The sequence below is a fragment of the Colossoma macropomum genome, unplaced genomic scaffold, assembly GCF_904425465.1.
Source record: "Colossoma macropomum unplaced genomic scaffold, Colossoma_macropomum, whole genome shotgun sequence".
Lineage (NCBI taxonomy): Eukaryota > Metazoa > Chordata > Actinopteri > Characiformes > Serrasalmidae > Colossoma > Colossoma macropomum.
In genome coordinates, this window is record NW_023494794.1 from 25455159 (window position 1) to 25470314 (window position 15156).

The 15156-nt window shown below is 40.0% G+C and overlaps 1 protein-coding gene across 5 annotated transcripts in view; it reads right to left on the reverse strand.

Annotated features, from left to right (window-relative positions):
* The window catches only part of znf618 (zinc finger protein 618), a 59582-nt gene that overhangs the window by 12689 nt on the left and 31737 nt on the right, over window positions 1-15156 (reverse strand). For all 5 annotated transcript variants that reach the window (XM_036580674.1, XM_036580673.1, XM_036580672.1 and 2 more), the window contains exons 4-7: window positions 15084-15131; window positions 13349-13438; window positions 9418-9492; window positions 5848-5937 (exon numbers count right to left, since the gene is read on the reverse strand). In XM_036580674.1, the coding sequence (XP_036436567.1) occupies window positions 5848-5937; window positions 9418-9492; window positions 13349-13438; window positions 15084-15131 (303 nt within the window). The remainder of the gene's footprint in view (window positions 1-5847; window positions 5938-9417; window positions 9493-13348; window positions 13439-15083; window positions 15132-15156) is intronic.

Genomic DNA, 15156 nt, shown 5'->3' on the forward strand with positions numbered 1-15156 from the left:
GACACGTAGCTTTTTATCACTCTGGCACGATAAAAGCCGTCTGCAATTCCAATGTCAAGGTCAAGGTCAAGTGAGAGACCTTACTTGGCTGCAACATTAAACATTAGTTTCAAAAACTGATATTCTCTATTCTGTATGGATTTTTGGGAATACTTCATTCTATTTTTCTACTGTGGAGGAGAGAGCCGAGCACAACCCACACATTCTGTTTAAATAATCATTTTAAAAGTATCTGAGCAGGATCATTTTTTTGTTAATATAAACAACCTGAACATGCCCACAAATGAAAATGTAAACTCCTTTCCAGCATCTTCCATCTGTAAACAATTCAACTAAACGCAACGTAAATGGAGATGTGATAAAGTATCCCAAAGTTGGGCTAATTGTAGCAGGCCAGAACTGATTTTTGGTAAACTGATGCATAATTATTTCAGTTTTTATCTTGTTTGAACCAGCAAAGTTTTTTGGCAAATAAATACGCTAAATTATTATTTTTTTTATTTGAAAAGAGAAAAATAAGTGAAAAATAAGCTGATACAAATTATTTCTAACCAAAAGCATGACAAAACAAATATACTCTTTACATTATATCTTAAGACCACCATAAAAATACATTTATTTAAAAAAAAACAATATTCTTTATAAAAGAACCTACACAGTAAAATCTCAAGCAGTAATGCGGATATATGCGGACTACACTGTGCTTCGAAGTACTGTGCAAAAGTCAGAGACCACCCTTCATTTTTCTAATTTCCTGTCCAAACTGCCATTACGTACAAGTGAAGAATCTGCTTGCAAAAAAATGCTAAACGCCATCCTTAAAAATAAATAAATAAATTAAAAAAGTTAGTCTTTGCACATTGAACGCTGAATACTTCTCGTCACGTCTCGTTTTAAGCAGAAACAGTCAAACATCACGGCTGCTCTCCAGCAGAACCCAATAAATCCGTTCAGCCAATCAAGGCGCAGTATTCGGGTCAGGTGATGCAACACTGCTGCTGTTTTAGGCAGAATCTCAAACGGATCCCTTCGCCCTACAAAGTGCAGCACGCAGGTCTTAAAATAACGGCTACTGTATCTAAACAGAGCTCAGTGAGTCTAACAGAGAACCACTCTGGACTCGGTCATGTGAGCACAATTCACACTGGACATATTTGGGTGTTACCCTGAATTTACACCGGCAGCGGCGCGACAAAACGGCCAGAGGTCATTCATTTTCAATGAGAGCTGGCGATTTCCGGCGACAGGAGGCGGCGCTAACACTGGCGACGCGAAGTGGGTGGAGTCAGTGACGCAACAAAGTTTAGCGGAGTTTACTTTACGCAAATAAGGAGTGAAGCGATGTGGCGACTACCAATAGGAATTGAGCATTGAGCAGCGTAGTACGCGCTTTATCTCCACCACTGAGAAACATTAGGCTCCGCTTTTGGTTCCTAGATAACTGATCCTACTACAGGTGGAATAATGGCAAATAGACGATAATCGCAAAGACCAAATGGCGTTTTCCTCACAAACTGCCTGCACAGATACAGGGAATAAATAAAAATAAGCTCACATTTCTCACCTGCACTTTTATTTTTATCAGGAATGCATCTGATTTATGCTTGGCGTCAGTGAAACCATGGCAACCAACGGTCCGCTCGAGCTCTGAAACGCCCACAGGCGATGAGCGACCAGCGTTTTGGGCGACAAGAGGCGAGAAGTCACTGCCGTTGTGAATGCAGGGTTAAAGACAGTTGCATAAGTCACTTAGTGCACTATATAGTGAGCAGTGAGGAGTTTGCGATTCAGCCTTATAGATCTTACAGATGTTTAATATTGATGTTAAAGGGCTGTTTTGGTTGCAATTTTCAGCACTTTATCTGCTTGTATTATGCTAACGAACGTTAAATATTACACTTGTATCCATTACATGGCTTGTTTAACATGAAATCACCACTGGAGTCATCTGCTTTGGCCAAATACTAACTTTTGTTGAGTTATTTTTACTTAATCAAAACAACCCAACTGCAGTTTGTTGTTACCTGGAATGCACAAAAAAATATGATTTATGAAAATTCATTAAAATGGAGATGTATATTTAGGCTTATAGGAGACATTTCTAAGGACATGAGATAGAAGATGTGTGCACTTACATAAATAAGGAGATGATCACAGAAAAATAAAGAAAAAATATCAGTTTACAAAAACTGATTAAAGCTACAGAGAAAATGGGACTCCTAACAACCACCTGGACGACCTGGTCGACACCAAAACTGCCCCCATCAGATAAACAGCACTCAAAGCTCTCATCTCTGAGAGAGAGGAGAAAATCAAGCTGCTTCAGATCTGAAAACATCCACAGGTGTTTCTGTCCATCCTTCCACTGTGAGAAGACGACTCAGCGCTGTGGGTCTGAAAGGATGTGTAGCTGATCAAGAAGAACCTCACTGAGAAAACTAGACGGACACATCAAACAAAGAAGCTGAACAATGGACTGACCACCCCAGAGTCCAGGCCTCAACACCACTGAATGTGTTTGGGCTTATTTGGATTGTAAGAAGCAGAAAGCGCAACCAACTTCTAAGGCTACATTCACATTACAAGCCTCATTGCTCAAATCCGATCTGTCTGACATGATGGTTCACACTCGTGGTGCGAGACGAAGGAGAAAAAGGTGAGATGTGTTGCTTTTCCACCGTTTACAGGTTTTAACGTCAGTTCGGTGCTGCTGCCATGGTAACGCTGAATGATGGCGCACGCGCAGTGGGGAAAAAAGCACATGAATTCAGACCTGAGCTTCACATCAAGGTCGCATCGCCACGAATCGGATACGTATCCGATCTAGGACCACATATGAAAGTGGCTCAGGTCGGATTTGAAAAGATCAGATTTGTGTCCACACAGCCCTGAAAACATCAGATCTGAGTCACGTTAGGGCAAAAAAAAATCAGATTTGGGCCACTTCAGCCTGGTAATGTGAACGTAGCCCAAGACTGGCACTGATGAATGATTAGCTTGCACTTAATGGTTGTTTTGAGTGGAAATTCAATAAATGAAGTGTGGATTGACTTTTGCACAGTACAGTACATTTCACTGCACTCAACACTGGCCTCAGATCAACTAGCAAGGTTTTCAAAACACATTTTCAAAGCATGTGATATAACACAAACACATATGATAGACCATAAAAGCTTTCTGCCTACAGCACAACATCCCAACATCCGTCATCCACATACTGCACCTCTTTCCACTCAGCTGTTGCCAACATGTACAGGATTCCAGTTACTACTTTAAACATACATCTGTAATTCAAAGCTAATCGGAATTAGAGTCCTTCAGTAACAATGCAATCTCTCTGACCCACTTCTATGAACGCTCTGTACTTTAAATAGCTCTCCATGTCAGACTCCCTGGCTAAAGTCTTTTGTGAAAGAGTAGGAGATAAATGAGGGAGAGACAGAAGAGGAGACAAAAAAAGGGAGGGAATGTACATTTGGGACTGAGTTTATGAAAGCCACGTTTAAAGGGGAGCTCCATCGATTTCCACATTTCAGCAAAATTAACTGGTTTAGATGTAAACAAAGTCATTCACAGTGGTTTGGTGTGAAATGCTGCGCTCTAGAGAAACTTGTTGAGTCCGAATCGTTCACGGTGGTGGTGATGGGAACCAGACGTCTGAAGAGTTTACTGAACTCTAAAAGCTCCTAAAAGAGTTTTATGCCTGTTTTAAGTTGCGCTTGTGGCTTGAACATATTTTTAAAGCCATTCATGGTGGAAAAGTACATAACAGGGAACTGTAAGGCAAAGAAAATGTGTCTGTTTCAGATTTAGCATTATTTAGCTTTTATCAATATTACTTATAAAAACAGGAGACTCAAATAGATTCACCGCTTATTGCAGAGAGTGAACCCGAAGTGGGAAGCCACCGCTAGGAAATCTCAGGTGGCTGCTCAGGGGTTACTTGGACATTGCTTAGTTATCCCAGGTGGGTGCTAAGGTGTTGCTAGGGCACTGTCATGGTATATCAAGTGGTTGCTAAGGTTTTGCTAGGGCATTGCTATTGTATCCCAGATCTAAGGAGTTGCTAGGGCTTTGCTTTGTTATCCCTGGTGGGTGCTAAGTAGGTTGCTAGGGAATTGCTATGGTATCTCATGTGGTTACTAAGTTGGTTGCTAGGGCATTGCTTTGTTATCCCAGGCGGATGCTAAGTAGGTTGCCAGGGCATTGCTATGGAATCCCAAATGGTTGCTAAGGAGTTGTTAGGGCATTGTTACAGCATCCCAGATGGTTGCTAGGGTGTTGCTAGGGCATTGCTATGGTATCCCAGGTGGTTGCTCAGGTGTTACTTGGACATTGCTGCGTTATCCCAGATGGTTGCTAGGGTGTTGCTGAGCATTGCTATGGCATCCCAGGTGGCTGCTCAGTGTTGCTAGGGCACTGCTATGGCATCCCAGGTAGTTGCTAAGGGGTTGCTAGGGCACTGCTATGGTATTGAAAGTGGTTGCTAAGGTGTTGCTAGGGCATTGCTATGGCATCCCAGGTGGTTGCTAAGGTGTGGGTACATACAAAGTACATTAGTTCTTTATAGGCTCTACAATCCAGCAAAGTGTCGTGGTTTCTCTAGAAAGTCTGTAATTTTTTCACATCAAACACTCTGAATGACTTTGTTTACATCACAATAAATGATTTACGCAGAAACTTTGAAAAACTGGTGCATGTCCCCTTCCAATCCTTTAAAGAGACTGGAGAAAGGGGCAAAGTGTCCATTTTGAGGTTTGATTCACACAGGGCTGGTTTCACAGACGTACATTAAGCCTAGTCTTGGACTAAACTGCAGCGTCAAAGGTCAGTGACTACTGGACATTATTTTAGACCAGGGTTTCATCTCGGTCTGTGAAAACGGCTCCGAGGTTTGACCCTTAGGTATCAGTTTAGTATTAGTTGCTCTTAGATCAAATATAAACGTTATTTATAATGTAACTAAGCAAGTAATTAATCATGTAACTGTGTAATTACACTGAAATAGTACAATAAGAGAGTAATAACGCTTGACTTAAGAGTTAACCTTTTAAACTCCTTGAGACCACCGGTGGCTCCAAAACGCACTTCGTCATATTCTTCACAACTTTCATATTTCATAAGCTACATTCTAAAGGTGGGTGTCGTATGAGAGCTGTAACTGTCTTCTCTCCAGTCTAATAGATGGGTAATGTAATTTAAACCCTTATAATACAAGAAGCTGAACACTTTTTTTTTTCCCTACTGAAAGTCGACCCATTTTTTCCACAAATCTGGGTTATAAACTATAAACAGATGGCGTCTCTTCAGTGATCTGCTCTGTAAAAATGATTTTCATAAAATAATACAAAGAGCGTCTAAGATTTTTGGCTTTCAGCAGTAAATTGTAAGCATATAGCAGTATGTGTGATCATAAAACACATTTTCTCTTAATTTGAGAGGAGCTTTTACAAAAAATAAATAAACAAATAAAAATTTACATTTATTTCATGCAGTTACTGAACAATTTGCCTTACGATTTAGTCATGAAAATTCAGATGGAAAAACCAAAACATGCCCACGAGCATAAGAGATTAAGGAACACGGCTGAGGTAGGACAGTAACAGAAGAGGATATTCCGGAATAACAAAACATTTTCCAGGTAAATGCTCTAAAATCCAGATTTAGATCTTATAAAGGCTTGCAAGGCATTATGGAGAATTTACCAGGAACATCTAAAACTTAAACAATATTTTCTGTTTTTTTGGCAACTCTGTTAAGAAGTGCCACGTTCCGTCTATTGTGTTCCGCTCAATCCAGACTTAGCAGGGAAATCTACACTTGTAATGAAAGGAGTGAAAGCCTTACTCATTGGAGTGTGCAGCGCCACATGCTCCTGATAGGGGTTGAAATATTTGTATTGTTTTCCACAGAATTCACACGTGTAGCTCCCCGTTTCTGCAGAAGACAGCAACACATACTTTAAGCATTTCTACCATTTCAACCATAACACTCTACATGCTCTGCTGCGCCAGGGACGGCGATGCCCACAGATAACAGTGAACGTTATTTACAAACACCTGAAAAGTTTTGCAATGCTGAAAACGCTGAAGGCTGCAAATAAGCCTCAAATAACTCACACAGGGGCAGATTTATTAAAAGAGGCGCTAATTACTGACAGTCTGCAGACACTTTGTGCCGGGGGGCGGTGGGGTGGGGGCAGCCAATTTAGCATGTACCTGCTAAGAACCTTTCTGGAAATTAACACAGGCCCAAATTCATTATGAACATATGACCAATGGAACATAAAGTCCTGTTCTGCTCTCGTCCTTTTGGTATTGAAGCCTGATTTGGCCAAAAAAACGTTCACTCATAATAGCTTTTTTCTCTCCATTTCTGGCAGCAGTGTGTCCATACTGTGACTTTATCACAAAACAATGATTTTTCAGTGATATTTAATCTTAGTGTGTTAAAATAATGACTCATTTTGTTATGATTTTGATGTAATATGTTAAAATAATGTTACCACTACTTGAGCCAGTATAATTATTTAGAAATTTAGTCATTATTTTGTGAAAACAAGTTATATTTTGACATTCTAAGTTCGTTTCATCATATTGATTTAAAATTTGGTGACGACATACAGAAGGCCAACATTTCGTCTATGGTGGACGGGCATCTCTGAGCAACAACACTGGCAGTGTGATAGCACCAATCAGACAAGCTTTTCAGGGCCGCACACTTAATATATACTTCATAAACAGGAGGAAGCGCTTTATTGCAATGATTTTCTAACAGTGTTTCTGCTTTAGGAGGGAAATGCCAATGAGTGCATATACATACGCAAAACAGCAGCAATCGCCACTTTGGCCTTACTGTGGGTGCTACAGTCCCATGTGTTGAATGTATTAAACCACCACAGTTTTCATTGAAACACCAAAATATGGTTTGTTATGGCACCAAATGTCAGTGAATCTGCCCCTGAATGTTTTACTGTGAACATCATATCCAAATCTGAAGACACTGCAGGTGAGTGTTTTGTGTGTTTTGATGGACCACATGTCTGCCTTGACTAATCAAATGTTAAAATATTGCAGGCCAATCAATAAAGAGCTCATACATGTTTATCAGAGGTCCTCTTACAACATTTGTGTCCTTTTACGTATTAAAAACTGTCCTGATTCATTTTGACCTTTTTGCAGCCTCTCTTTACTCCTTAGAATTGAACAGGCTGCCTTTGTTACGGTGCCTTTATAACTGATACGTCGCTGCTGTCGGAAGAAAACCTCCTATCTCCATTTTTTTCATTTTTCAGTTTTTGGCATAATTTGAAAATACCTATTGCTCTTTATACTGTGTGTAAATTTCATGATGAATGGACCGAAAGAAACAACCCAAAATGACTTGGAAAAAAGTCTGGTTCCATTGACTCCCATTAAAAGTAAAGTAGGTTTTTTTCCTTTTCCTGTAAAGTTACCATTTTAGAGACACAAGGTTGTCTTCCGACAACAATGATATGTAAATGAGCTCTGTTGTGATTGGCTGCCCTGCATTACACCCTGTTTAAAAAGCAGTCTCGGCTAAAACGCTCCTTGGCTGCGTCCAGAAACTTATGCTACTGCTCATTCCACCTCCTCCCTTCCTACGGAGGAATCGAGGAGAGGAGGAGGAGGAATGGAGAGAATGAGCAGGAACTGGGGAAATGGGACAGCTGACTCCTTTCAACATTATGGAATTTGACGTCGACCACTGATTAAATGAGCTTATCACAATGTTCACTTGAAAGCACACGCTGAGCTGCTGCACCGACTCGCCTGTTCACGTTTGTGTGGTTTCTACTGCATGTTTTAATGGAGTACAAAATACACAATACAGATAATTACATAAACCTGGAGGAAACAGCAGTTTAAAGAATAGCTGGATTGCTCTGTGATTGTCCGTCTTCTCTGGACGTGCCTGCAGTCATGTCACTATTCTAGGGTTTCAATCACGTGACGTTTCTGTCATGGCCGCCATATTTGGGACCAAATTTCCGGCTTCGCTGCTCCGCATGAATGTAACTACAGGTGAAAGATGGCTAAAATTACTCTCCTTACTTTGCAAGAGAAAAACGTGACCTCAACAAAGTCGACAAAATAGTCTGAGACTCTTATACAGTTTCCTCCTGAACTCCTGATCCCACTTAAACTGGTGGAAAGCTACCAATTTTGTGTTTTCCTGACATTCATATTTATCTCATACTCAGCCCCTCTCCCTGTTCTGGAGGGTCTCTTACAGCATTTCAAAGCACAGAAGCCCACCGGCTCTTCACGTCAGGGTGGGTAAAGGATCCCATGGTGTTGCATAAAGAGGAAAATAGGATCATAAGAGGGTAACGACATCAGCTAATTAACACAGATGAGATCAATGCTCGCCTTTAGATAACTTTAGCTGATGTTATCAGCCGAGAGATGAACAGTCGTCCCCCTAACGGAGCTGCAGACCGCCGGTATAACTTTACTCTCTGTTTCTGATTTAAATGAGGTTTGAATGGAGAAACAAACATTAAATATCAGACTGAATTTCGTGGGCCGGAAAACGACGTTGTGTTTCGACAGACGTGATTCTGTAAGTTTGCTGGTGCAGTTAGTTCAGAGTTCAGCTCCAGTCCTGCAACCCCTCCACTGCATAACTGTGGTTTCCTGGTTAAAATACCTGATATTATTAGCTGAACGAGGTGTGAACAGCAGAGAGGAACACTAAACTGTACAGTGCAGGGGCTCCAAGCCTGGAGCGAAAACACTGAAGATCGTCGTTTTCGGCTTCAGTAGCTTCTTGCAGGCGAATTATTCACAAAGCACATCATGCTAGCGGAGTCACTCAAAATGGCGGGACTATATAGTGTGACGTCACGTGAAACGTGAGAATAAAATCTGTAAAACACTTCCTGGGCAGCATATATTGGTGGATCCTCTGCTTAAAGCGGCTCCTCCGGTACAAGCAGTAACTTGCAGGGTTTCTGGACGCAGCCCTTATAACCTCAACGCGGAGGGCGGAGCTAAACTGCTATAGGCTGAATAGCTGGATATATGCAAATGCACTGGCTTTCATGACATCATAAAAACAGTCAATGCAAATTCAATTCAGCTTAGTGTCCATCTCTGGACTGTTTGGACTGGAGAGCAAAACACTACATATCAAAAACTTAAGAGATCATATGTAAACATTTATTTCCATGATAAAGGCCATTTAATCATCACCACATCAAGGATTCACCAATGTGTTTAATATATTTACAACATATTACATTAGTTACAATACATTACAATTACAATACATTACATTACAATACAATACATTAGATTTATCAAACAACACGCAGCAGTATAATCACAATGCATGTTGTGCTGCCCTACTACACATCTTATAATTAGCATCATCTCCCACACTTTTACTTACTTGGTCCTATTTTCTGAAGCGGCTCAATCTCCTCCTTCACGGGTTCCTCCACAGGAATCACATGATCATAAGGATCTAGAGAGAAGGACAGAAAGCAAAGGAACGGGTGATGAACGGAGGTCAGATGTCAATCAGCATCTCAGCATGTGAAGGCTTTTTGGAAAAATCTTGTCCTCATCAAAGCTTTTTTTCCCCATTTATTACAGGCAACTAAACAACAAAAAGGACTTTCAGACATACTGTGGGGTCCGAATGTCTGAGAATCTGGGATTTTTCCATTTAAACTTTTTTTTTTCTAAAAGTTTCAGAGTTTTGAAAAAAATAAAAATGAAAAGGAAATACTCAAAATTCTGGCCTGTTGCCAGGTCACTATTCAAATTTATGCAAACTTGTGACATTGACCACGTTAAGGCCTTTGAAGAAGAAGGGATTCCACAGACGACTTTCAGGTGGACTTGATCTGCTCATCAGAGGCTTCTGCATGCATTACCATTAAAGCAAAAGGAGGGCGTTCAGCCAAATACCAAGAACTTCTAAAATTGTACTTTCACTCAAATTATTAGACTGCTAATATAATTTGCAATGAAAAAAAGTTTGTATTAAATTAGAAATTAATGCAAAACATGTGCGCTCAGACTTTTGGACCCCACTACTTATCACTGCCTGTCTATGCTAGAATGTCACTGAGTGCAATTCCAACCTCAATGTTGACTGAACTGGGCTGATGCCAGATCAGTTTAAATAACTGGCACGTAATATCAAAGTCTTATCAAAGTCTTATCTAACCCTATAACATTTTTAATTTTTTTTTTGTGCTCCTAGTTCAGCAAATAATCTAGAAAAGTCTACAACAGTCACTTTGACTCACTTTACAGGAAGGTTTTGGTCAAACACAGTGTGGAACACTGAAGTACACTGGCTCTTTCTCCACTCCGGTCAAAGAAAGGAGAGTTTTATTATCTATATTAACTATATTAAGGAACACTGACGTAAGACCCAGTCCGGTATCCATAACGACTAGTTAAGAAAGAAATAAACGGCGAAACAAAACATTCAGAAATACTTGAACAGTGTTGTGAAATTTGGCCATTTTTGTTCTGCGCTCACACAAAAATACTAGGCTGGTCCTTAAAGAAAAGACTGAGCCATGAAGCCTTAAAGAGAAACTACAGCAGTGTTTTCTTTCTAAACAGGTTAATTTTGGTCTTGTGGCCTCATTACATACACATACGTGTCCTGGAAATAATGTTCCACTGACCACTAAATGCAGATGTCTAGGCGGTCCTAATCTTGGGTCAGTATCCTCACCAATCACAAGGCTGATCGGGTTGACCCGCCCACACAGCTTTAACAAAACTGTGATCAACCACACCCCAAAGCGAGATGCGACTGTGTCAGACACTTATGAGAAAGCCAACATCCAAGCAAAAGCTAACCTGCTAACCCAGCAAACATAACTATGCTATGAAGCTCAGCTAGCTCATCTGTCTGCTGTCTGTAGCATGCCTGTTGGAATATTAGACCACGCCCAGACAGTTATTGGTAATGATCAGCAATTTATAAGCCACGTTTTATTATATTTCTATCTTATTATTTTTTTATTCAAACTTTGCTTGATGTTTTATACAACATACAACTTGTTACATACAAACTTTATACATATACATACATACATATATATACATACATATACATACATGTGCGCGCACGCACACACACACACACACACACACACACACACACACACACACACACACACACATATTTTGTCATATTTGCGTAAAGCATGCCGGGTATTATAGGTGAGAACATTCATGGGTGTGGACTGTCAAACTGATCAGGCTGAGGGATCTAAAGCTGCTCCACAGAGTCCTGCACAACATGAATAATAGCATTAGATGGTAGTTTCAGGCTGGAATGTCCCTTTAAAGCTTCAAGGGTATACAGCTCAATATGATCCAACACCGCAACTATTTATATACTGAGGACTCTCAGAGTTTCCTCTTTATGCTTTCTACTCCTACTGCACTGCATGCACTACTGTCATGATTAAGACATCGAGAGCAATCACTCCTATGCTGTTGTAGCTCAGTATAGATGGTCCAGTACAGATGTACACAAGTGCAATAAAACACAGCCTATTAAAATACATATACACACACAGACACAGTTCAAAGTCTGGACACACCCAGCCGTAGAAGAGGCTACTCATACAGTCTCATACAAAGCTATGAAATAACATACAGTGCTGTGATAAGTTTAAAACACCCTTCATTTATTTAAGTTCCAGTCAAAACAGTAATTAAGTACCACTCATTTTTCAGTGTCAGGAAATAATTAAACCATCTAACAGGAAATTAAGTAACTGAATTTAATTAATAAACTTTAAACTAAATGTATACATTTTTCACGACTCAGTGTGTCCACTAACCGCCTTCACCAGACTTTCTATTCTAGTTGGGAGACTCGCTTTGAGTTTTTCAAAGAAATCTGCAATGTTATTTTTCCCACACCTTCAAAGTCTTCAGCTACGTTCACATTACAAGCCTCATTGCTCAAATCCGATTTTCTGCTCAAATCCGATCTCTCTGACACGATGGATCACACTTGTTTAGTTAAGTGACTCAAATCGGTCATTAATGTGACGAACCGGTGACCTTAAATGACCCTCATGAGCTCATCCTACTCAGTAACGTCACGTGAATGAATCACTGCATCATCAACACAAACTAACGAGCAGAACGAGCTTCGCTGAGAAGATAATTAACTCTGATCAGCTCTCAGCTTCATTATTAGAGCGAGACGAAGGAGAAAAAGGTGAGATGTGCTGCTTTTCCACCGTTTACAGGCTTTAACGTCTGTTCGGCGCTGCTGCGCAGTGAAAAGACATGAATTCTGATCTGAGTGTTCACATTAAGGTTGCATGGCCACGAATCGGATACGTATCCGATCTAGGATCACATACGAAAGTGGCTCAGGTCGGATTTGAAAAGATCAGATGTGGGTGTCCACACAGCTCTGAAAACATCAGATCTGAGTCACATTAGGGCAAAAAATCAGATTTGTGCCACTTCAGCCTGGTAATGTGAACGTAGCCTTAGAAGCTGGATATCAAACACATTCAGTGGTGTTGAGGTCTGGACTCTGGGGTGGTCAGTCCATTGTTCAGCTTCTTTGTTTGATGTGTCCGTCTCCTTTTCTCAGTGAGGTTCTTCTTGAACAGCTACACATCCTTTCAGACCCACACCGCTGAGTCGTCTTCTCACAGTGGACAGATGGACAGAAACACCTGTGGATGTTTTCAGATCTGAAGCAGCTTGATTTTCTCCTCTCTCTCAGAGATGAGAGCTTTAAGTGCTGTTTATCTGATGGGGACAGTTTTGGTGTCTACCAGGTCTTCCATGTAAGGTGGTAGAAGCTCCACTTTCTCTGTATCAATCATTTTTTGAACTCTAGTTTTGGAAACTCCTGTTTTTTTCCACTTATTTTCCTTTGACTTTCTCCATTCTTTATGCAAGTGGATTATTTCTAATCTTCTCAGAAATATCTAAAAATAAACAACTTGTACTTAACGGTGTTTTGACTGGAAATGAAACCAATGAAAGCTCTGATTTTGCACAGTAATGCATGTGGAACTGCACAGTGACAAAAAGTGTTAAACCAAAACTTTTTCCCAATCTTAGAGTCTTCAAAGTAGCCCCACTTGGCCCTGATGCAGCTTTACACACTCGTTCACTCAAACAGCTTCAAGTGAAGCCACCTGAGATGCTTCTCCTTCAGGACTGAATAAGATTGAGCATTTGCTGGCTGGTAAAACTACATTTTGAAGGGGGAGGAATGAGAACTGAAGCATGTGCAGGATTTGGCCCAGCAGTCTGAGAGTTCATACCATGTTATAGAGGAGATGAAGACATGTGGGCACATAACTCACCGTCCACGGCGTGCAGGTCCCTGTGTTCTTGGAAGCAGCTGTAGTACTTGTACTTTTTCCCACATATGTCACATGTGTAGCGGAAAGAGTCTGGATTCAAACAGAGACAGTACTGAGTGAGTTCACGTGGCTTCGAGCGGCATCACATTCAAGCTTCCTAAATCATCCTGAAAGTAGCATCGAGTGCTAAAACGATCTTTGACAAAAGTTTTCCCAATGATCAGCTCGGAGTATTAAACCAGATATTTTTAACCCCTTTTAACTGTCGACACAGAATGCAATTTCAGCCCTCGGTTCAGCCTTGAATATTTTTTTTTAATTAAATTTTGATTTTAAAATAGATTTTAAATTATTTTAATCAGATTTTGAATTTAATTCTATTAATAAAAATATCTAATGAGCCACTTTCCATTCAGCTGGTGGGACTGCCGCTAGGAGGACTGCAAAAAGGGGTTAATCCAATTTATCCTAAAATAGATGTGCTGCATGCAGGATTAGCATAAAGCCAACACAACAGCCAATCAGGATGCACGTTCCTGTCTTGCTTGGAGGAACTGCACTGCAGACAAGAAGCTGTACAGGAAATTGGCAAGAGAAGACAAGCCTAAGCAAGGAAGTGGCTGACAAAATGAACATTTTAAAATAAACATGAAAAAAAAAGAAAAAAAAGAGAAATGTACATAAATAAAATAAAAATAATATAAAATATAATCTATTTAACAATATATTTATTCGCAATATTATTAGTTTGTGTTTTTGATAAAATGATACCGTTCCTTAGTGTAACAAAAAAATACAAGTAGGCTTATAATTATTAATAATTAAAAATGATGAATAAAATGTTATGTCCATGCTACAATTATTAATTTTAAGCCTGAACAGTTTCTGTATGGTTTCATACACATTTTATCAACATGACGAACATAACTAGAAGTTATTAAAAAATCTAAAAAAAAAATCTACATTTTGAGGACACGATTTCATTTGATAAAATAAATACGTCATTTTTTAACCTCTTTTTATTCCTCTTTTTGTTTAGACAGGTTTGAAGGTGTTGAATGTTGAGTGCTGAAGGCCCAGAAAAGGTTTAATATCATCCAAAATGTAGATTTTTTTATTTCAATTTCTTTAAAATTGATATTTAGGTTCATTATACAGGGAGATTCACTCGAAAGAGGCCCCGAATATTCTGTAATAAATCTCTAGGACGAAGCAATCTGAACGAAACAAATGTGCAAATGTGCTCCTCAGTATATGGAGCTTCGAACAAGCCAGGATGCCCCTGCGTCGGAGCGCTGTGGCAGGCGCCGAACAGCCATCGCGACGTTTAACCTCTCTAATGCTTGCCGGTACATTCAGGAACATAGAGAGCTGTGTCAAAATGTGTCTGGCAGAAAATAGAGATCACTTCCAGCATCGCATGTAATGCAATCGATTACACATACATCAAGGTATGTAACACATTTTTTTTGGTGCAGATTGATTCATCGTAACGGGATTTACAACAGAATATTCGGGGCCTCTTTCGAGCGAATCTTGCTGTATTAACAGCCGTTTAGTATATTACACCATATGATTCGCATGTTATTTTCATCAAGGTTCAAAACATTATTCAGGCTTAAAATCAAGCATAAAAATCATGCAAAATTATTGACAATATTTTTTGCTTTTTTTGGGTCCTATGGCCCAGGCCCACTTTAAATTAATTAAACTTTAACAACAGAAATGTACTTACTGTTCAGAAGGTGAGGTGTCCCCTCTCCGGCCGGCGTGCCCTCCGTCTCTGTACGGGACAGAAAAAGTGGAAT